The sequence below is a fragment of the Dendrobates tinctorius genome, unplaced genomic scaffold (genome assembly GCF_039654945.1).
Source record: "Dendrobates tinctorius isolate UK_male_01 unplaced genomic scaffold, ASM3965494v1 ptg000046l, whole genome shotgun sequence".
Classification (NCBI taxonomy): Eukaryota; Metazoa; Chordata; class Amphibia; order Anura; family Dendrobatidae; genus Dendrobates; species Dendrobates tinctorius.
This window is the reverse complement of record NW_027361714.1, coordinates 28,549,890-28,572,553: the sequence shown is the minus strand read 5'-3', so window position 1 is coordinate 28,572,553 and position 22,664 is coordinate 28,549,890. Positions and strand designations below refer to the sequence as shown.

Sequence of the window (22,664 nt, the reverse complement as noted above, 5' to 3'; positions counted from 1 at the left end):
ATTGAAACTAAGCTTGGAGGTTGGAAATAAGGGGAGGTAAAGGCCAGCAAGAAATGAATCTCGTGAAACCAGCAAAAATAAAAATTGAAAAGGGATTTGGATAGAGTGTAGTAATGATGTTGTTGAGCTGACACATGGGTAAAGAAATTAAAATCTAAGACGTAAAAACTGCTAGCGTATTTGAATTGGGTAGAACAATAAAAAAGAGCCGGCGTAAGCAAGCTGTCGTAGAAATCTTTCAGCTTTGCTTTCCTTTCGGGGCAATTTGTGCTGGGCGCCCTTTTATTAACCCCTTTACCCCCCAAGCCTATTTTCACCTTCATGATCGGGTCAAATTTTACAATTCTGACCACTGTCACTTTATGAGGTTATAACTCTGGAACTCTTCAACGTATCTCACTGATTTTGAGATTGTTTTTTCATGACATTTTATACTTCTTGTTAGTGGTAAAATTTGTTCGATGTGACTTGAGTTTGTGAACATTTAATTTTTTATGCCCTTAAACCAGACCGTTACGTCACACAAAATAGTTAATAAATAACATTTCCCACATGTCTACTTGACATCAGCACTATTTTTGAAACATCAATTTTTTTTTTTAGGAAGTTAGAAGGGTTAAAAATTAACAAAAAAAGACTTGATCTCTCATTCTTCCAGCAAAATTTACAAAACCATTTTTTTTTAAGGACCACATCACATTTGAAGGGACTTTGAGGGGTCAATATAACACAAAATATCCCAAATTGACACCATTCTAAAACTTGCACCCTCCAAGAGGCTCAAACTCACATTCAAGATGTTTATATACTCTTCAGTTGCTTCACAGGAATTAATGGAATGTGGAAGGAAAAAATGAACATTTAACTTTTTTTCACAAAAATTTTAATTTAAACTCAAATGTTTTTATTTTCACAAGGATAGCAGGAGAAAATGGACCCCAAACGTTGATCTGTGAACTTAAAAAATCGCTTTTCCCATAAAAATGCTCTTTTAGCTGCAATTTTTTTTTATTTTCTGAAGGATAACAGGAGAAAATGGACCCCAAAAGTTACACCAATACCCCATATGTGGTGGAAAACTTCTGTTTGGGTGCAAAACAGGGCTCAAAAGAAGTGAGTTTGTAATGATCTGTGGGTGTAATGTTGTATTTAGAGATCCACTGATGTGCCTAAACAGAGGAAACCCCCCACAAGTGACCCCCAGTTCCGATCGCTGTTCTAAACCATTGCAATGAACGAGCATGTGCTGCGTATAATCTAGCTAAGTTGCAAAAGCCTGGTAACCTGGATGTGAGCAGGATGATGTCAGGTAATCATGGCAACCATCTGAAGGCATAGGGGGATCCATTCCACTCCTTCTAAATGCTGCGATCGATACCAATGGCAGCATTGGTAGGGTTAAACTGCTGGAAGTGGTGCAAACACCGCTCCTGGCAGTGAGCGCTGGCAGTTACCTATGGTATTAGCTGAAAACCTAGCGGCGATTGTGCGCATACAGCTCTGACCCACTCAAAATCACCAGGAGTACATCCAAGGTTGGGAAGCACTTCCCAACTATGGCTCACTGGGGATTTCCAAAGTCAGATAGGGGTTAAAGAGAGAGTTATCTGTGATAAAGAGCACATTGGAGCAGTGCTCCCCAACTCTGGTACTCAAGTCACCAACAGGTCATATTTTTTGCATTTCTTTAGTCTTTCACAAATGATGGAATTATCACCTGGTCAGTACTAAGGAAATCCTGAAAACATGACCTGTCACTTGAGGACCGGCATTGGGGAATACTGCGCCGGAGGATGGCAGCACAGCTTCACACATTTATTCTGCATAGATATCCATTTGAGGTGTGCATGGTCTTACAGGGAGGCCGTCACTCTCAAAATGCTCTTCAAATGAGCTATGCATTGTTTTTGGCGACTCGGCCCCTGTAACAACTATAGTAGCACTGTACATGTTACTGGTATAATGCCTGAGAAAATAACTTAATATGAAAATGAGGAGTCTGGCGTGGCCAAGAGTATAATGCAATTTATAGGTGACAGACTCTTTAAGGCTGGGGTCACACTTGCGAGTGCAATGCGAGATACTCGTGCATCAATACCCGGCGCTGCCGCCGACTCTCGGGACTGGAGCGTTCAGCTGCATAGAAATACATGCCGCCGCACACTCCGGTGCCGAGTAATGACGCAAGTTTCTCGCATTGCGCTCGCAAGTGTGACCCTGGCCGAAAACTAGAAACCATTTACAAAAGTTTGAAGGCAAGGTGTGGCGGTCACAAGGGAGCGCTTGGAGGGCAGCCTGGGAGATGATAGTTAAAAGTCGGGTCCTAATGCAGCTCCAGCCGTATTCCTCCAAAGGAGGATAAAGGAAGTAGTGCAGTGAAAAAAAAACGGTCATACGAGCGCAAAAAAGATCAAGACAAGGAAGTTTCTCCTATAACCACAACACGCTTCGACGGTACCCCGTCTTCATCAGGTGGGAATTCCACTGCACTATTTACAAAAGTTTGTCTCATAATTTAATGCCTATAAAACATCATCTTGCTTTGTTTTTCCACACTAAAATCCTACATTCTGCATATTCTGATGCCACTGATTGGCATTTTATGACAGATCAGTTGTTTGGCATTACCTCTGGGACACCTGTTCTTGCCTACAATGAAGTTTCAAGCAGTTATACCCCACTGGTTACACATTTATGACCAAGCCAGTCTAGATTTTCTTCGGCAGTAAATTGTAGGCAAAAATGCTGCTCATAGCTGGCTGAGATTTGCTGGCACCTGATAACCCAAAGATGCGCCCAATTACCAGGCATGGGCTTCGTACTGACTTTAGAACATGTTACTCCAACGTGGTTTTTGTTCGTCTGGAATATGATCAACATTGGGTGAAATCTAGAATTCCCTTTTGGATTGTTGATACGATTTCCTTTGGAGACCATTGGTCTCTCCTATATTTTGGGATGCCTTAGTTTCATTATTCGTATCTGATGCAAATTCTTATATCTCTTGTGCTCAAAATTTTTCCCTGATGAGCAGAGGGGTGAACGCTGTTCTAGTAATTTTTTTTTGGGACCCGTATAAATTAGCACCAGCTCTGCAGCAAATGGAAGCCTAATTGCATTTTATCTAGGGCTATAAAAACAGACTTAAATGTTAGCAGGAGATTAAAAACAAGAAGCAGAAGGTGTGCTAATGACATTCTATGGTATGGTTGTTGGAGAAGCAGTAATCTGTGTAGGCTGACTAACCACTTGTTATTTCCAAGGAGAAGTATGCATTTCTTTGATAAGGAGAAATTACTTAGAAGCAAGACTTGAGCTGAATTATTGCTCTTTAGGCAGTTGTGGAATGGGGAGCTTTCAACAATTGATCATCTGCATTTTTAATAGTATTTCAAGGGCATCCACAAAATGTGAAACTGAGTGCTGAGAAACCTTCATGTTCCCTGTAAATAAAATATTCTAGTGCTACAATTAATTTCTTAAATCCCATCTTTTTATGAGCTGCACTTCTGGAGACTGTTCTGTTTCCTGTTCCCAGTTGGCTAATAACGTGATTCTTGAATGTCAGTACATGGATGTTTTTTGTTTTGTTTTTTACTACTTTTGTCTGCTTGTTTTACTTCTTGTAGAGTTTTTTTTTTTTTTTTTAAATCATTCTAAGCTAAGTGGGCATGCAGGTCATAGGCTGCTGAATAAAATGATAGCTTGGTACCTGCGATCTGATGTTTTATTCCAGACAAATCCATGTTATTGTTATGTAGACACACTGATCTGCATTATAATCTGTCTTCAGAACTTATTTTAAATTGAAGGGTGGCGTATCCAGTGTGAGACTTCTCAGGCCGTGCGCAGTATGCGTTTGGCGGCGCATGTGTCCTTTTAACGCTGCGCTGACCAGCGCCAAATGCAACAGGTTGCAATTTGGTGCGCTCGGTGCAGCGTCAAAAGGACGCATGTGCCGCCAAACGCATACTGCGCACGGCTTGCGTCCCCAGTGCTAAAGATAGGGGACGCAGGACGCATGCAGCGTCATGCGTCCGTAAGCGGAGCTACCGGCGGAGGCTTGGCAGGGGGCGGGGCTTAGCGGCGGCCGTGCGCAGCCCGACGCTGCGGCCGTAAACGCTAATGTGAAACTAGCCTTAGTTATAATCATACACAGCTCTGCAGTGAGATCAGGAGAGCAGACCAGCAGTCATTTCATCTCGCTCACTGGTAACTCCCCCTTTTATTTAAAATAAGCTGCAGCGGTAGACTCTCAATGAGATCCATGTCCCACCCATAGATCTTAACAGCTAAACTTCATATTAAGAAAAATATGGATTTCTCTGCAGTAAGACATGAGATTGCAGATAACAAGGTATCATTTTAGTCAAGTTTCTTTATATTACCTGCATTGCCATGTGAACGACTTAAAAGGATTAAGCTTACTGTCAAATTCAATTAAACCCCTTCACCCCTGGGCGATTTTCCGTTGGTTTTTTTTTCTTCCTTTTTTTCCCATTTTTCCGTCACTTCTTGAAAAGCCAGAACTTTTTTTTAATTTTTTTTTGTCATTTTAGCCATATGATGGCTTGTTTTTTTTTTTGCAATACCCACCATACCTTTGTGCGGTGATTTTTTTTTTTTTTTGTTTTATTAATAAAACCAGCAATTCTACAGTTACTTTTTAGGTTTTCTATTTACTAGGTCCACTGTACGGTAAAACTGATCTGGCAATATGATTCTCCAGGCCAATACTAGTAAGCAGATATCAAACATTATCATAGTTTTGGTTTTTTTTGTTTTTTTGGAAGTAGTGAAGAAATATTTTTTTCTTTTGTCACCACTTTCAGAGACCCGTAATGTTTTCATTTTTCAGGACATGGGATAGTGTGATGGCTTATTTTTTGGCTGCCTGAGCTGACATTTTTATTGATACCATTTTGGGGTAGATGCAAAGTTTTGATTGCCTCTTATTGCACTTTATAGCAATTTTGTGGCGGTAAAAAACGTAATTGTTTTTTTTTTTTGTTTTGGTTTTTTTTGAGGTTTACCAATCAGGTTCATTTACTTTATATTCTGATACATTGGACATTTCTGAGCGCACCGACAATAAATGTGTATTTCTTAATATATTTTATTTTCAGTGGGGCAAAAAAGGGGAGGTGATTTGAACTTTCGTGGGTTTTTTTTTCTTCATATATTTTTTTTTTTTTTTTTATAAACTTTTCTAACTATTTACTAGGCCCCTGCTATGTATAGCAGAAATCACGATCTCCTATGATTGCAAACCACAGGCTGGCATTCACTGGTGGATCTTAATAACATGCACTGGGATCATCAGCAGACCCCAGCTGTCATGACAAACCGTCAGTGCCCCATGAGCGTGTAGAATGACACACTCACTGCCGGGGTGTGTTAAATCCCGCTGTCAGAGATTTCTCCACCTGCGGCTGTTAAGGACACATGATAACTGAATGAATCAAGTGTTATGTGCCGGGAAAGATGGTTCGGCATGCAAGTCCCATCTAAGACAGGGACATGACACATGATGTAAATGTATGTCATATGTAGTGAAGGGTCTAAAAACTTAAGAATGTTTGCTTACATGTTCATCAGTCTTTTGAGTCTATTTTGAAAGAGGGATAGTGTTAACCAGAAATGTATTAGTTTTAATAAAATTTCAGGCCAAAGTGTGACAAAAAATGGCAAATAATATCTTTAATGTTAGCGTTGATGCCTAGTGTTATTTTATTAGTTTTTGCTGTCTTTGATTAAGAGGTCCTTGTTTTGTCTTTGAGTTACTGGATGTGCCCTCTTTGTTTTTTTTTTATTGCAGAAATCTTCTATATCACACATCAAATGCGCTGTTAAGGTACTGTCACACTTAGCGATGTACCAGCGATATGATGCGGTCAGGATCGCTGGTGCATCGCTAAGGCCTGTTTCACACTTCCGTTTTTTCAAATCCGTCAAAATCCGTTGTTTTCCGTAAAAAAACGGATCCGCCATTTTTTGCAGGATCCGTTTTTTTTGTCCCATAGACTTCCATTACGGTTACCGCGGATCCGTCAAAAAAACGGATCCGTTTTTTTAAAAACGCATCCGTTGGCATCCGTTTCCGTCAAAAAAACGGAAACGGATCCGTTTGGCGGGCACAAAAACGGAAGTGTGAAACAGGACTAAGTTGTCGCTAGTGAGCTGCCACACAGGCAGATCTCACCAGCGACATCGCAGGGGTCGGGGGTCGCTACTTACCTGTCAGACGCGGCGATCCTGCGTCCTCCCGCCCAGCTCCACGCGTCGCTCGTCGGCCACAGGAAGCCCAGCAGGAAGTGGCCGACGAGGAATGGTCCAGGAGCTTCTCGCACGATCAGCGATGACCAGCGGGGGAGCCGGTCGGAGGTAAGTATCAGACACAGCGATGTCGCTAGTAATATCGTTATAACGTCACAAGTTATAGTGATATTGCTAGCGATATCGCTTAGTGTGACAGTACCTTTAGCCTCTTAATTTCCCATGGGAAATGTATTGTCAGGGCATGCAACCAGTTTACTGTAGAATCCATTTTACACGTGTCTTTTTATCTGTATTTCTCATTGTTACTCAGGAAGGGACACTCTCAATCGCCATGCTGCTCTTTACAGCCATCTTTTCTCATAACATTAAGATGATTTCACAAAATTGTAAACAGTAGACTAACGTTGTCCAAAAATGCCTCTAGTGTTGCTTTCACACAACTAAAGTGTATTGCTCCCCCCCCCCCTAAATTAGTGGCCAATACCTTCTAGCTCTTTAAGAAAAAATGGCAATCATGCAATTTTCACACTGGCCAATGAGGCGTTTATAGACTTGTAATAACCGTCTATAAGGAGGAGTTTCCAGCAAGGCTCCATATTGTCAGAGGCAGGCTTACAATGCTCATCCTCCCTTCACAATGACCTTTACACAAGCTTATTAGATACTTCAATACAAAAAGGAGGATCGGGGTCTGACCTTTATTGCTATGTACATGTGTTGTTTCCTTAAACAACAAGAAACTAGGAAAAAGCCCTCTTGACCAGTGTGAAAATTGCAAGATTTCTATTTTTTTTATTTTTAATACAGCACTACATGAGATGTCCTCCTTCCTGTGAAAGATTGTTGTGAATTGAAACGTCACCATCTGTTGCTGTTCAGGAGCACCTATGTATGTTTGCACATGCTTGTAGCACTTTAATAAAATTATTTCACCTACTCAAGAAACAAATGTGCAGCGAATACTTCTTCTTGCACATGGGGAATCCATTCCCATTTTGCTAGCACCGAAAAGAAAACTGTGTGTGCGCACTCTGAATTTTACTACATTACTTTTAATATACAGTGTCATGTAAAACTTTGCGCACCCCTGGTCAAAATTACTATTATTGTGAACAGTTAAGCAAGTTGAAGATGAAATGATCTCTAAAAGACCTAAAATTAAAGATGACACATTTCCTTTGTATTTTATGAAAAAAAAAATCAACTTTTACATTTACGTTTTAAAAATTACAAAAAGGAAAATGGGCCGATGCAAAAGTTTGGGCACCCTGCATGGTTAGTACCTAGTAACACCTCCTTTTGAAAGTATCAAAGCTTGGAAACACTTTTTGCAGCCAGCCAAGTGTCCTTCGCTCCTTGTATGAGGGATCTTCATCGATTTTTCCTTGGAAAATTCTCCCTGTTATGTGAGATTCCTGGGTTGTCTTGCATGCACTGCTATTTTGAGGTTTTGAGGTCTAGCCACAGATTTTCAATGATGTTCAGATCAGGGGACTGTGAGAGCCATTGTAAAACCTTCAGCTTGCGCATTTTGAGGTAGTCTATAGTGGATTTTGACGTGTGTTTAGGCTCATTATCCATTTATAGAAGCCATAGTCTTTTCAACTTTTTTTTTTTTTTTTTTTTACAAATGTTATGTTTGCCAGGGCTCTGAAATTGGTAAGCCAAACCTCCAGCTCCTCAATTTCCCTGACTCTGACTCCACAGCACTGCCATACTGAGCATGTGCGTAAAGTGCAGCACAGATTCATCTTAACTAGAAGCCTAGATTTTTAGATCAGGAGTAGAAGAGACCTTTATAGGACCTTTCATAACTTTCCCAAATTATGAAGAAATTTAAACAGCACATCCTGCATTGAACAGTAGTACCCAATTTATTATATATTTTAGGAGTCATAGTCTGTCCATTTTATACCAACTCCACCAAAATGGACACAGACTCCACAGTTCTGATGTGGGCATCAAGAATTTGTTGAAATTTCATTGAATTTATTCTTCCCTCTACCTGTGAAATGTTCCCTGTGCTATTGGCTGCAACACAACCCAAAAGAGTGATTGCTGCATCCCTATATAATATATATTACAATTTTTTTTGCCTAAAATACAACGGAAATGTGTCATCTTTAACTTTAGGCCTTTTAGAACTAATTTCATCTTCAGCTTGCGTAACTGTTCACAATAACAGTAATTTTGAGCGGGGGTGCCCAAACATTTACATGCCACTGTAGATTGTGATTGTGACTTTACCCATGATATACACTCTTTTCCAATCTGGTAATCACAAGAAGGAGCCACAGGCTGTGAGATGGTTGTGATAATTTTATACTAGTCACCCTACAGCTGTTTCTCTTTTGGAAAAGTAATAAGACAAGGACCATAGCCAAGAAAATAGGCATTCTTAATCATGATGGTTTCTTTACGAACTCGCAGTGCCACTATGAAGGGCACAGTTAAGTAGAATGAAATAATTAGAATTTTATGTATCTATTTTATCATACTTAGAATTATAATCCAAATAATGCTGGTGTCAAGGATTTTTTTTTTCTCCACAAAACTACTTTTTAATTTACGATGTCTGATGTAAATGTGTACTACTTGTAGCTTTCATTAAGTGTAATAATTTGTCACCAGCTGTTGTGTTACTAAAGCTGTAAAGATTTGTTTACAGTCAGAGCCGTAGTTTTACGACTTGCTTAATTTTCATAGATTGGTAATTTTGCAATAGGCTTATAGTGGCCCTCTGAAAGGTCCCATCTGTACGATATCACCATTGATAGTTGTACAGTAAGAGCACCTACTGAACTGCATGCAGTTTCGGAGTGCACAGCAGCCCCTTACCCATACAGTTGGGTGACCTCGGCATGGAAATGAAAAAGAGGTGACTTCAGATGAGACGCAGAGCCGTCCTGTAGATACTCCTATGTCATAATGTGATTTTACAGATAAAATGGTAAAGGCCACCATACATATTAGTCACGTCAGCCGAACGTATAAGGGCTCATGCAGACGTCTGTGGATCTTGATCCAATCACAGACCGCAGTGCACGGACTAGTCATGGGAAAGCTGAGGCTCTCATGCTCAGATCGGTAAAGATCCATAGCCATCTGTGTCCATTTTTTCACAGATACAGCACGTACCCGGAATAATCTGTGGTTCTATTCTCAAGGACGTGTTTTTTTTTTTTTTTTTTCACGGATCATGTGTCCATGCAAAACGCATGGAGCCACGTTTGTTTTCTTCTGGCAGCATGGATGACAAGTGGCCGCGTCTCCTGCCGAGAGCTTCCCCACAGCTCCTTCACTAACGTGCGAGCAGACAGCAGCAGAGCTCCTGACCATGCCAGCTTCAGCCCAGGACCGATGCATCCATGCAGTCAAACTTTGTAGGACCGTCATTGCATCAACCTCACTAATCTGAAGCTGGAACCAGAAGATCACCATCTTTAATGGCTCGCTTGTCATGTATGCGGATTAAATACCTCCTCTTCTCATGGCTGGCGGTGTTCATCGGCAGCTGGGTGATATATATTCGATACAACTCCTACACGGAGCTCTGCAGGGGACATGAGTGTAAAAGGACCAATACAAGTCTATGGGTCCATGAAAAATTTGTGCAGCACACATGTGCCATCCGTGTGCTCTCCATGTTTAATATTGCAAAGGATGGAAGGTTTGGAATTTCTTTATCCTTCCGCGAAAAACACTGATGCACAACACTGCCATTTTTTTGCGAACAAGTTTTGTGACACAACAGCGATCTCACCAGCGAGATTGCTGTGTGTGACAGCGATCAGCGACCAGCCCCCCTGCCGGTATCGCTGAGCGCTGTAGGGAAGCTCAGGACTTTTCTTTGGTCGCTGGTCTCCCGCTGACCAGCACGCATCGCTGCGTGTGACAGGCGGGAGACCAGCGATCAGCTGGTAACTAACGTACACATCGGGTATCCAAGGGACGTGCGTCCCTTAGAAACCCGATGCGTACGTTAGTTACCAGTGCGCTGATGCAAGGAGCTGGTAACTAACGTACACATCGGGTATCCAAGGGACGCACGCCCCTTGGATACCCGATGTGTACGTTAGTTACCAGCTCCCTGCATCAGCGCGCTGGTAACTAACGAACACCGCAATGCAGCGCGCTCGGCGTCGCCGTGCTGATCGCTGGTGAAGCTGACAGCTCACCGGTGATCACATAGCAACTTAACAGCGATCCTGACACGTTGATATCGTTGTCGGGATCGCTGGTGAGTCGTTATGTGTGACGGGGCCCTTAATGTGTATGTGGCCCTCCCGACTTCACCCGAAAGTTGATATCCGAGGAGATAAGGATCTGGCCTGTCAGATTTTAGACCGGTCAATCTTTTTGTTTTCAAGGAATAAGCCTCTGCCAGAGGCGTCTGGCAGCAGCTCCCTCTTATCGAACACAGGAGCTCTAACTGCAGAGTTAGTGCTCCTGTGTGTGGAGGAGTCGGGAGAGGCAGCTGCTAGCCGAATGATCGGCTGACGCTTGCTATTGTGCAGCGAGTATCTAAGATCAGGCAGCTGAATTTCAAAATGCCGTATGCTTTTGATGCTATAGATGTCTGATTGTGGCTTTCCTCCTCTCCACATGTAGAATACAGGAGAAAAATCTAATTTGGACATCCAACCTAATGGTGTGCAAACACCTTATATAGCTATTTGTCCTGACTCCTGATAAACGTAATAAGAGTTTGTAATGAGGAAAGTAACATGCTGCCATACACCTTTGCCCCACAGGAGAAGAAAAAAACCAAGATTTTTAAGAGTTGGACAGATTGACCGTTCCGGCCATAACATCTTCCTATTGTTCAACCCAATAGTCTTTTGTTTAGCAACCTGCATTTTTTTCTCCCTCCTCATCTACTCCAAATATGTAACTGGAGATCCTGGCTTAACACTTGATTTATGGCGAGGCATGTCAGTAATGCATAACAGTTTGTGCCATTTATAGAACCAAGGTTGCATGGAGTTTTAAGGATTATATTTGTTTTATGGTTCTAAGATAATAGTAGCTGGAAACTCCCCAAACATGTTTTCCTCCTTAGTTTTTCTAATGTTCAATGTTTTTCTAAGTAAAAGTACATATGCAAACTTTCTCTTCAGAGAGGAAAAGGACTTCAAATCTAGTGCCATCTTTTGGAAGTAGGAATCTTAAATCAATATCAACTCTTTATCAAGACTTGCCACATGATTTCGGATAGAAGACAAACCAGAATCTCAATTTGCATATAGTGTTTCGGGGTGTTGCCCCTCTTCAGAGCAAGTCATGAGATCTAATTTGGCTAGGTGAGACGTTTGTCTGGGATCTAAGAGATAATGTTTCTCCTTCTGGAGAGTGACAAGCTAGGCCTGGCATGTCAGAGTGAGGAGACTTGCCTTATTTTTTGGATAATAAAACACACTTTTTTCCCCAAAAAATTTGTGGGGAAAATGGGGGGGCATCTTATAACCAAATGTAGCTTACTGGCTGCATTGAAGCAGGGTCCGTCACTGTGGTGGTAGGAATGGGATAATGCTGCGGGTCCCAGGCTGGTAGGAGGGGGTATTCTGTGGTATGAGGGCTCCTCCGATGTTTTGTTACTGCCTGGAGCCTCCGTGTTTTCCATGCTTTGTAATGCAGTGGACTCTGAGAAAATGGCTGCTATATGCGGCTTATGTGCAGATTGAGATCTTGGCACAGAGATCTTGTCTCCAGAGATCTCATTTGCGCATGTGGCGCCTCGGCCATTTTCCCGAAGTACACTGCATTGCAAAGCATGGAAAGTGTGGGGGCTCCAAACTTTTACAAAATGTCGGTGGAGCCCCTGCACCGCCAAACACCACCTCTTACCAGCCTGGAACCCACAGCATCACCTGCCTCCACCACCGGCTTCCTACAGCAGTGACCCTGCCACCTGGGACCCCGCTCCACCACTGCCACCTCCTAGATAAGCTACCGTAAAAGCGGATTAGGAGACTTGCTACCGTTTTATTGAAAAAATATATTTTCCCATTATGCGGTGCGTCTTGTAATCCGGTGCATTTTGTAATCCGAAAATACCGCATATACAGTCATGTTAAAGTTTGGGCACCCCTATTAATGTTAACCTTTTTTCTTTATAACAATTTTGGTTTTTGCAACAGCTATTTCAGTTTCATATATCTAATAACTGATGGACTCAGTTATATTTCTGGATTCAAATGAGGTTTATTGTACTAACAGAAAATGTGCAATCTGCATTTAAAAAAATTTGACCGGTGCAAAAGTATGGGCACCCTTATCATTTTCTTGATTTGAACACTCCTATCTACTTTTTACTGACCTCCTGAAGCACTAAATTGGTTTTGTAACCTCATTGAGCTTTGAACTTCATAGCCAGGTGTATCAAATCATGAGAAAAGGTATTTAAGGTGGCCACTTGCAAGTAGTTCTCCTATTTGATTCTCCTATGAAGAGTGGCATCATGGGCTCCTCAACACAACTCTCAAATGATCTGAAAACAAAGATTATTCAACATAGCTTTTCAGGGGAAGGATACAAAAAGTTGTCTCAGAGATTTAACCTGTCAGTTTCCACTGTGAGGAACATAGTAAGGAAATGGAAGAACACAGGTACAGTTCTTGTTAAGCCCAGAAGTGGCAGGCCAAGAAAAGTATCAGAAAGGCAGAGAAGAAGAATGGTGAGAATAGTCAAGGACAATCTGCAGACCACCTCCAAAGACCTGCAGCATCATCTTGCTGCAGATGGTGTCACTGTGCATCGGTCAACAATACAGCGCACTTTGCACAAGGAGAAGCTGTATGGGAGAGTGATGCGAAAGAAGCCGTTTCTGCAAGCATGCCACAAACACGCCTGAGGTATGCAAAAGCACATTTGGACAAGCCAGTTACATTTTGGAAGAAGGTCCTGTGGACTGATGAAACAAAGATTGAGTTGTTTGGTCATACAAAAAGGCGTTATGCATGGAGGCTAAAAAACACAGCATTCCAAGAAAAACACTTGCTACCCACAGTAAAAATTTGGTGGAGGTTCCATCATGCTTTGGGGCTGTGTGGCCAATGCCGGTACCAGGAATCTTGTTAAAGTTGAGGGTCGCATGGATTCAACTCAGTATCAGCAGATTCTTGACAACAATGTGCAAGAATCAGTGACGAAGTTGAAGTTACGCAGGGGATGGATATTTCAGCAATACAATGATCCAAATCACCGCTCCAAATCTACTCAGGCATTCATGCAGAGGAACAATTACAATGTTCTGGAATGGCCATCCCAGTCCCCAGACCTGAATATCATTGAACATCTGTGGGAAGATTTGAAGCGGGCTGTCCATGCTCGGCGACCATCAAACTTAACTGAACTGGAATTGTTTTGTAAACAGGAATGGTCACAAATACCTTCATCCAGGATCCAGGAACTCATTAATAGCCACAGGAAGCGACTAGAGGCTGTTATTTTTGCAAAAGGAGGATCTACGAAATATTAATGTCACTTTTATGTTGAGGTGCCCATACTTTTGCATTGGTCAAATTTTGTTAAAATACAGATTGCACATTTTCTGTTAGTACAATAAACCTCATTTGAATCCAGAAATATAACTGAGTCCATCAGTTATTAGATATATGAAACTGAAATAGCTGTTGCAAAAACCAAAATTGTTATAAAGAAAAAAGGTTAACATTAATAGGGGTGCCCAAATTTTAACATATGACTGTATTCCTCTTGGAAATTTAAATATGCAAATTACCTCTACAGAAAGGAAGAGGACTTGATCTCTAGATTCTGGTTAGGCTTCTATGCAAAGTCATATGGCAAGGCTTGTTAAAGGGTCCATATTGACTTTTAGGGTTGCTACTTCCAATAGGTGGCACTAGAGTTCAAGGACTCACTCTCTGATGAGGCAATTTGCATATATAATTTCCCAGAGGAGCATAGATGGGCCTATAAGTCTCCTCACTCTGACTGCCAGGCCTGGATTGTCATTCTCACATGGAGAAACGTTATCCCTTACATCCCGTTCTTAGCAAAAAGGAAAGCGGGACCTGACATAAGCTTGCTCCAATAATCAAGGTGTCTTTGTTTTATCAGCAGTACAAGTGCACAGTAAAATTCTGTATCTTGTGCGTTCCCTTATTTACGGTAAAGAGATGGCACTTTACTTTTCTAAATGTGGCTCCTGTTATGTCCTTATGCCATGCCATGTGGGTCGATACGTTGAGCCACATACTTCAGTTCATGCCTTTTATCTTGTGGAGGGACATTAAATGTGGCATCTATTTTTTTTTTTTTTTTTTTTGTTTGTGGCTAGTTGTAATGTGTTTTTTAGATTTCATTGCGGCTTTTTAGGTTAATCCTTTACCTATGGCAATTGTCACAAAACTGTCATAACATTATAATTCTAATAATTTAATATTTACCTATTATGAGACCCCCATAGACTGTGGTGTTCCCTGTGTGTTAGTACACTTCCATGAAAACTTAACCGACCACCGGTTTCACAGCAGGCAGAGGTAGAGAGGCTTAGCCAGTCCCTGAGCTGCTTGACACACAATTGCTCCATTTAGCGAGCAGATGTTGCATTTGCTCTGCTTGAACAGGAAAGAGCAGATTGGAGTTTGCCTGAAGCCATTCTTGCCTAAGGCCTTTTTGTCCAGAAGACGAAGAGTGTTATTGATATCATAAAATATCTTGGGTTCTTTTCAGAAACCTCTGTAGACTGTGAAATGCAACTACAGATAGCCTAGATTTGTTTAACATATGAGGAGCACTCTTTGGTTCACGACCTCTACCAGAGCCAGAAAGCCAACACACCTTGAAAGCTGTAATTAGTGATTCAATGGTGGAGATTATTGGTGACCGACTGAAATATTTGTCATGTTTCCTGGAGTTGTCAATCACCTATGTCTTCAGTATTTTTTGACCTATGTATGTGGTGGTGGTATTTCAAAGCGACTAAACTGGAAAACTCATTATGGTCCCAATTGTAAAGAACTTCTGTGCCTCACTATACCTCCAGAATCCAGTACAAACTTATTACCCTCACCCCCAAAATCACTCCACGGCGCAGCACCACCCTACATCTTTGTCTCAGTCTACCACCCTACCCGTGCCCTCCGTTCTGCTGATGACCTGAGGTTAGCATCCTCAATCAGAACCTCCCACTCCCGTCTCCAAGACTGTACACGTGCTGCGCCAATTCTTTGGAATGCACTTCCCAGGTCAATACAATTAGACCCCAATCCCTACAATTTTAAGCGTGCCCTGAAAACGCATTTATTCAGACTGGCCTACCGTCTCAACACATTAACCTAATCTATCCCTGTGTGGCACAGTCAAAAGTTTTACCATAACCAGGTTGCCTGCATCATGTTCCCACATGCTTTATGCATCCATTAGCCCTCTGTGTCGGTACTGTTACACACTTAACATTATGGCTGGTCCATACAATCAGGGCAACTGTTACCACCCACATTTCGTGTCTACCTCTTTCCCTCATAGATTGTAAGCTTACGAGCAGGGCCCTCATTCTTCTTGGTATCTGTTATGATCTATGTGATTATTGTTATGCTGTAATGTCTATCGTCTGTACAAGTCCCCTCTGAAATGTAAAGTGCTGCGGAATATGTCAGCGCTATAGAAGTAAAATTTATTATTATACCTTAGTCAGATGGACCTTCTACACAGAGCACAGCCAAATACAACATAGCCAGAGAGTATTGGCTTAATGCAACATGGACTAAGTCTAGCTTATAGAAGCACTTCTCATACCATCAAAGTTTTTATTCTCTTAGTATATTGCAGTCATTATATTATATAGCACTGTGTGCTTACAATTGCTCATTTTGCCTCTCTATCCTGCTAATTCTTCTCTGGTCCATGTAGAAACTGGAAGTCTTTTGTCCCTGGCTTTATCATTCCCCTCTTCAACTCCTCATCCAGCTGCTCCCTCCTCTCCTCCCCCCCCCCCCCTTCCAGGGACTTTTGCAGTGCCTTATAACTCATACAGGGAAAGTTGATCTCCTGTTTCTACATAGAGCTTATAAGGATTCAGATACCTGTTGTCATAGACCTAATGTAAAACAGAAGACTTATTTTGGTAGAAAGTCAAAATGAGCAAATGTAAGTACACAGTGCTATATAATATGACTGCAATATTTTAAGAGGACAAAAATTTTCATAGGAGTGCTCCTTTAACCCCTTCATGACATGTGAAGCACATGTTCGGCAGCACATGTCGCGTCTCCCCCCTTTGATGTGGGCACTGGCGCTGAGCCCACATCTTTTGCATCAGCTGACATGTGCCCCTAACATTCTGCGGGTGGAATTGTGATCCACTCGTGGCTGTTAACCTGTTAAATGCTGCTGTGAATCTCTGACAGCGGCATTTAACACGATTGCGCCGAATGGAGCAACACTAATACCACCCGTTGGCACAGGTGTCACATGACCGTGGGTCGGCGATGGGTTGGCAGGTCAACCCGAGGTGTGCAGAAGACCTCTGTGGTTGTTATTGCTGGATAGCTATGAGCGCTGCCCAGCGGTCGGTGCTCATAGCAAGTGATCATTTCTGCTTCACAGAGCAGGGTTGAAGCCCTGCTTTGTGTAGAACAAGCAATCAGATGATTGCAGCTTCTAGTTTCCCTTGGAGACTATTGAAGTGAGTGTAAAGTAAAAAAAAAATTTAAAAAATAAAAAAAACTTTAAATCACCCCTCTTTCACTCCATTAAAAATAAAACAATTAAAAACACCCCACATATTTGGTAGTGTCGCGTTCGGAATCGCTCGATCAATATATAAAAAGAATCAGATCGGTAAACTGTGTAACGAGAAAAAGTCAAAATTTTAGAATTGCGTTTTTTTGGTCGCCGCAACAATGCAGTAACCATCGTATGTACACCAAATGGTAAAATAAAATTTATTATTATTATCAATAAAAATGTCAGTATAGTAAGTCCATAAAAATACTTTTATTAGTACTATATTAAAACAAAAACCAATCCAATTTAATAGGATAACTAAAACAGAGGCTGCTCTCCTTTTTAAAGCCATTAAATAATTATACACAATGTTGGGAGCACTTAAAAAAAAAAAAAAAAAAAAAAAAGTCAAACATTAGTTTAGGTACCATAGCCTAATCCGACAATTCTAACTTTCCACGATACTTTTCCCAATATAAATACATGGTGCACATAACTCACGTTTCGATGTTATTTTCTCACACACCGCCTGACGAAGATAACATTGAAACGTGCGTTGGGGTGGTGGAGGAAACACACACAAAGCAGTGTTCACTTTATGCAAGTCCTTTCTTTTTATTATGTGATTATATAAAGTATCCCATACAAAATTGTCCCTATCTGAATTTTAACCAAGATGGTATATCCAAAATAAACTGTTCTGTGAAAAGTCCTTATGACTGATTGTATGCATATCATATACTCATATCCTCACTTTGCACTTCATTTCGCTTTTGCAGCATAGAAGCAGGAAAAATGGAATTGATAGCTCTAACACCAATAGTGCCTGGTGGATGCCAATGGTTAAAATCTGGTACATCAGTCTGAGCTCTCCCCCACCCTTTTTTTTTTTTTAACACAAATTCTGTTTGACTTGTGTTGATGAAGCCAATTATTCTACATTTTTTTAATGCAATCTCTATTGACTTCTTTGACGATAAATAAAACAAATCTATTTATTTTTCTTTTCATCCTGTTTGCACATCTGCAACAAAGCCTCTGGCAGATTCCACCTAAGAAGCGCCAGCCAAAATAATTAAGCAGCACGCTGCGCCGTTCTGGTGAAATGCCAGTGCCGATGATGGTCACTCAGTGGTCTTCTGTATCAGTCAAGTCAGGGATTTTGTTTTCCTAAGGAAAGTAGTAACGCAGATGTGACACAGCCTAAATAAAAAGGGAGGGAGAATGTGATCAAAATAGAAGTGATAAAGTTGACCCCTTAGCAGCTGTTTGATTCCCATAGAAATGAATGTAAGTTGTTTACCTATAATCTATTATTTTTGCTTATTATTATTCCTTCTGCCGCTAATGTACAAGTAAGTGCTCGTTTTGTCTCATGACCAAGGCTCCTCTCTGGATGACATCCCTGAGTTTGGGACTTCTTGGATATATAAAAGTTAGATTGGTCACGAGTTTTCTTTCCTATTGGAGTTTATACATGATTTCTGGTAACGAAAAGGTACAATGTAGCCGTTATTAAGAAGTGCTAATGTTTGCATTGAGCATAGTGTCATATTTGTCAGTGTTTGTTTCCTTTGTATCCCATTTTTTATCTTGTCCTAGAACACCTATTGAAGACAGAATGACAAAAATTGCATTCAGAAGCCTTGACAAAGAGAGTTTTCCTTCCCTATTTTGCCTGAAGCCCTAGGTTATCCGGCAGCAGCACTGTCTGACTGATTCACCACATTCACAAACACTTGTCTAGAAAAAGGAAAACAAGAATTAGGTTCTTCGAGGGCAAAGTATTGTTGGGTCACAAGGGGAAAATAGAACTAGCTTTTCTGTGTTTAGGTTTTCAACCTGATGCCGTTTTACTGCCAGTAAACACATTGTGGTATTGTCACTTTTGGCTGTGTGCCCACGTTGCGTTTTTGCCGCTTTTTTCCCGCAGTGGAAACGCTAAAAAACCCACTAACAAAACGCATCCCCATGCAATCCTATGGGATTCTGCAGTTGCTGTGCCCATGCTGCGGATTTTACCGCTGCCGAATCGCATAGCGGTAAAATCCACAGCATGTCCATTATGTCTGCGGAATCGCGGCGATTCCGCTGCCATAGGATTGCATTGAAGCGCTCACTTTACGCATGTGGCTGTGTCAGCAAGCAAGAGAGATCCATGGACATAAGTCTTCTTTATTGGTACATGTTAAAATTCAAAACATCTGGGATGACTTGGCCTTAGAGTGATAATGAACACTGATGTGTTCATTGATGCCTCATGACCTTGACTAAAGGTGCTTGATTGTTCTAAGCCAATGTGGATGTTTGGAATTTTCACAAGTGCCAGTAAAGAAGATCTGTATGTCTTTTGCGCTGGATCTCTCTTCCTTGCTTCCAGTGTTGGGCGTTTTTTGGCAGTAGCACTATCCGTGCTCCAGACAGTACTGGATTCAGGCATTCCGTGTGAGCTTGACTTTGTTCTGGTATATCAGTCATGGATTACCAAAGTGTTGGATGCTTTGCCAGGATTCTGTGACTTTTTGCTCAACTCGAATTGGTGGCCTATCCTAAGAATAAGACTTAATAATATAGCCCTGGAAAAATGTTGTCCTTATGGAAAGTAATACACTTTTTACATTTATACTTAACAACATTTAATTAGGACAGATCAGGATTATCCTACAATATCCAAATTCACGTTTTTGATATTAAAAAGACCTTAAGTGTTTTTTTTTTGGGGGGGCGCTGTGAGTGTAAAGTTTGTTTATGGCGTTGTAAATATGAAATAATGCATGTAAAGTTTTATGTAGAAGATAAAACGTTCAATGACTCCTTCCTTCTCCCGTGCAGCCATACATTATGATCTTTCGATATTTCCATCTATTTTCTCTGCCTTGTGTGTTTAAGTTCAGTACAAAAGTTTTGTGTTTTTCTAGTTTATTCTTTTACAGAGGTCATACAATTCCGGTGGGTGTCCGACTCGCTGTCAGATTCTGGCAGTGTTACCAGAACTCTGCTCTCTATATAGCTATAAAATCTTTTAGCAAATGTGCAGATTTTGGTAAAGATTCTGCTGCTTACAATACACTATACACATATTCAGCATCGTTTTGTGTGATAGATGTGTCCTCAAGACAGAATGAAAATTCCCTGTGCCAGAAAAAGTGAAGTTTTTGACATTGATACTTGTTTCCCTTTCTTTTAAGGCTCCTACATGATTGTGGACTCCTCTAAACATGACCCTGGAGAGAAGGCTCGTCTTCAGCTTCCTAACATGAAGGAAAACGACACTCACTGCATTGATTTTAACTACCTTCTCTTCACCCAAAAACGAGATAATCCCGGGACGTTGAACATTTTTGTGCGGGTCAACAAAGGACCTCTTGCTAACCCTATCTGGAATGTAACTGGCGCTACGGGAAAGGACTGGCTGAGGGCTGAGTTGGCGGTTAGCACCTTTTGGCCAAATGAATACCAGGTAAAGCCATTGCTAATCTGATCATGATAACACTATTGGAATAAAACCCATTATTTCTAATACCACGATTATCTTTCCATTCTCGGATTAAACTGGCTTTGTAAAGGGATTTTTCTTCTTTTAATGATCCTACAGAACAGATTTATTCTGCCTTGTTTCTGGGTGAATGTGAAATTTTAGAAACAAATGCTGATTTGGTATTGGCTGTAAAATGATTTTCCTGTGAAGAAACGGCTTTGTGTGCTTAATCCGGGCTAAGAGCATGGGGCCTTAATCTAAAGGGATGTATTATGTGTAGGGGGTAATAATTTTGAAGTAAAAGGCTAATAGTTCTTGACATTTTGCGTAGCTATACTTTCTATAAAAATGTATGCATTAAAAAAGCTTCATAAACTTGAGCCAAAAGGTTTATGGAATTGTTTTCTGTTTTTCATGTGTGTGGATCTCAATAATGGTACAGCCAGATGCCATCAAAGGTTATAAAACACATGCACACTACATATGGCTTGCAGGCCTGATTCATCACCTGCGATTTAGTGAAGTCACTTTTCGTTGATGCACGTCATTCATGAATTTGGTGCAAAATCCAGAATGTATTTAATTTTTTTTGCCTTAAACTAGTTTTTGGAACCTTGGCACCAAAGGTCGCAAATCCTTCAAAACTCCCCAAAATGCAGGATAGCCCCCCCCCTCAAAAAAAAAAAAAAAAATTACTTTGATGATCTGCCTTATACACACATATCGTTAGCTTGTGTGGTACATGACTTCTGAGGCCAGTGATTGCTGCAGAGGTGATATGCTGTATGTGTGGCATGTAGGAAGCATATGTGCCGCATGACCACTGAGGCCGGTGATTGCTGCAGCGATGATATGCTGAATGTGTGGCATGTAGGAAGCTTATGTGGCACATGACCACTGAGGCCGGTGATTGCTGCAGCAATGATATGCGGTATGTGTGGCATTTAGGAAGCTTAGGTGGCACGTGACCACTGAGGCCGGTGGTTGCTGCAGCGATCATATGCTGTATGTGTGGCATGTAGGAAGCTTATATGGCACCTGACCACTGAGGCAGTTTTTTGCTGCAGCGATGATATGCTGTATGTGTGGCATGTAGGAAGCTTATGTGGCACATGACAACTGAGGCCAGTGATTGCTGCAGCAATGATATGCTAGATGTGTGGCATGTTAGGAGGCTTATACGGCACCTGACCACTGAGGCCGGTGATTGCTGTAGCAATGATATGCTGTATGTGTGGCATGTAGGAAGCTTATGTGGCACATGACCACTGAGGCCGGTGATTGCTGCAGTGATGATATGCTGTATGTGTGGCATGTAGGAAGCTTATGTGGCACGTGACCACTGAGGCCAGTGATTGCTGCAGTGATGATATGCTGTATGTGTGGCATGTAGGAAGCTTATATGGCACCTGACCACTGAGGCCGGTGACTGCTGTGTGGATAAGCTGTATGTGTGGCATGTGACCATTAAGGCCAGTTATTTTTGCAGTGGTGTTATATTGTGACATGCCTATTGCAAGGATTAATTTTTCTGTGTTGTAATCGGAGATTATCCCATATTTCTAGCTACATTTGGTATCTTGAACTATAAAGTGCTTTCTGCTTTTCCTTTCTTAAGAAGGGGCATAGTCACCGGCGAGATATCTTTGTCTCCGCTGTGCAGAGCTGACATATGACATTTCACTTGTAGAGGAAGGAAAGCTTCCTACTGGGTTTGATTTTGTTGGGAAAATGTATTTTGGGTAACTTTTATGTTTGTCAACCACAAATGATTCTGTAATTGATTGCTGCATTGGGTAGTCAGCAGGATCAGCCTGGTTTCCAGCAGCATTATCCTGGCATAGTTCGGTACAAGGCTTTCCACTGTTTATCCGATGTGTCCTACAGAAAGCTGTATGGTAAGATTAGACCTGCACAGGGCAAAGCCCAGCCTGGAATGTGTACGCTTATAAGGAGTACTACTACATGGGTTGTGTGGTTCACATTCTCTCTACATTGTTGACAAAAAATGGAATCTACATATACATTTCCATTTTTTGTTTCCTTTCAAATTTTTATGCAAAATTTGACCACTGAAAGTTACTTCTGACCCAGCACCCCTAGTTTTTGTTAATGCTCACACCATAACTACTTAAATGATTGCAATGAATAAAAAATATGATTTTTTTATTTATACTCAGTAAGATAAAAGTACAAAAACTTTATGAATCAATAC

At 41.3% G+C, this 22,664-nt stretch overlaps 1 protein-coding gene across 13 annotated transcripts in view; it reads left to right on the top strand.

Moving 5' to 3' along the window:
- The window catches only part of PTPRK (protein tyrosine phosphatase receptor type K), a 445,942-nt gene that overhangs the window by 105,624 nt on the left and 317,654 nt on the right, over positions 1-22,664 (top strand). For all 13 annotated transcript variants that reach the window (XM_073575792.1, XM_073575782.1, XM_073575786.1 and 10 more), the window contains exon 3: positions 20,160-20,431. In XM_073575792.1, the coding sequence (XP_073431893.1) occupies positions 20,160-20,431 (272 nt within the window). The remainder of the gene's footprint in view (positions 1-20,159; positions 20,432-22,664) is intronic.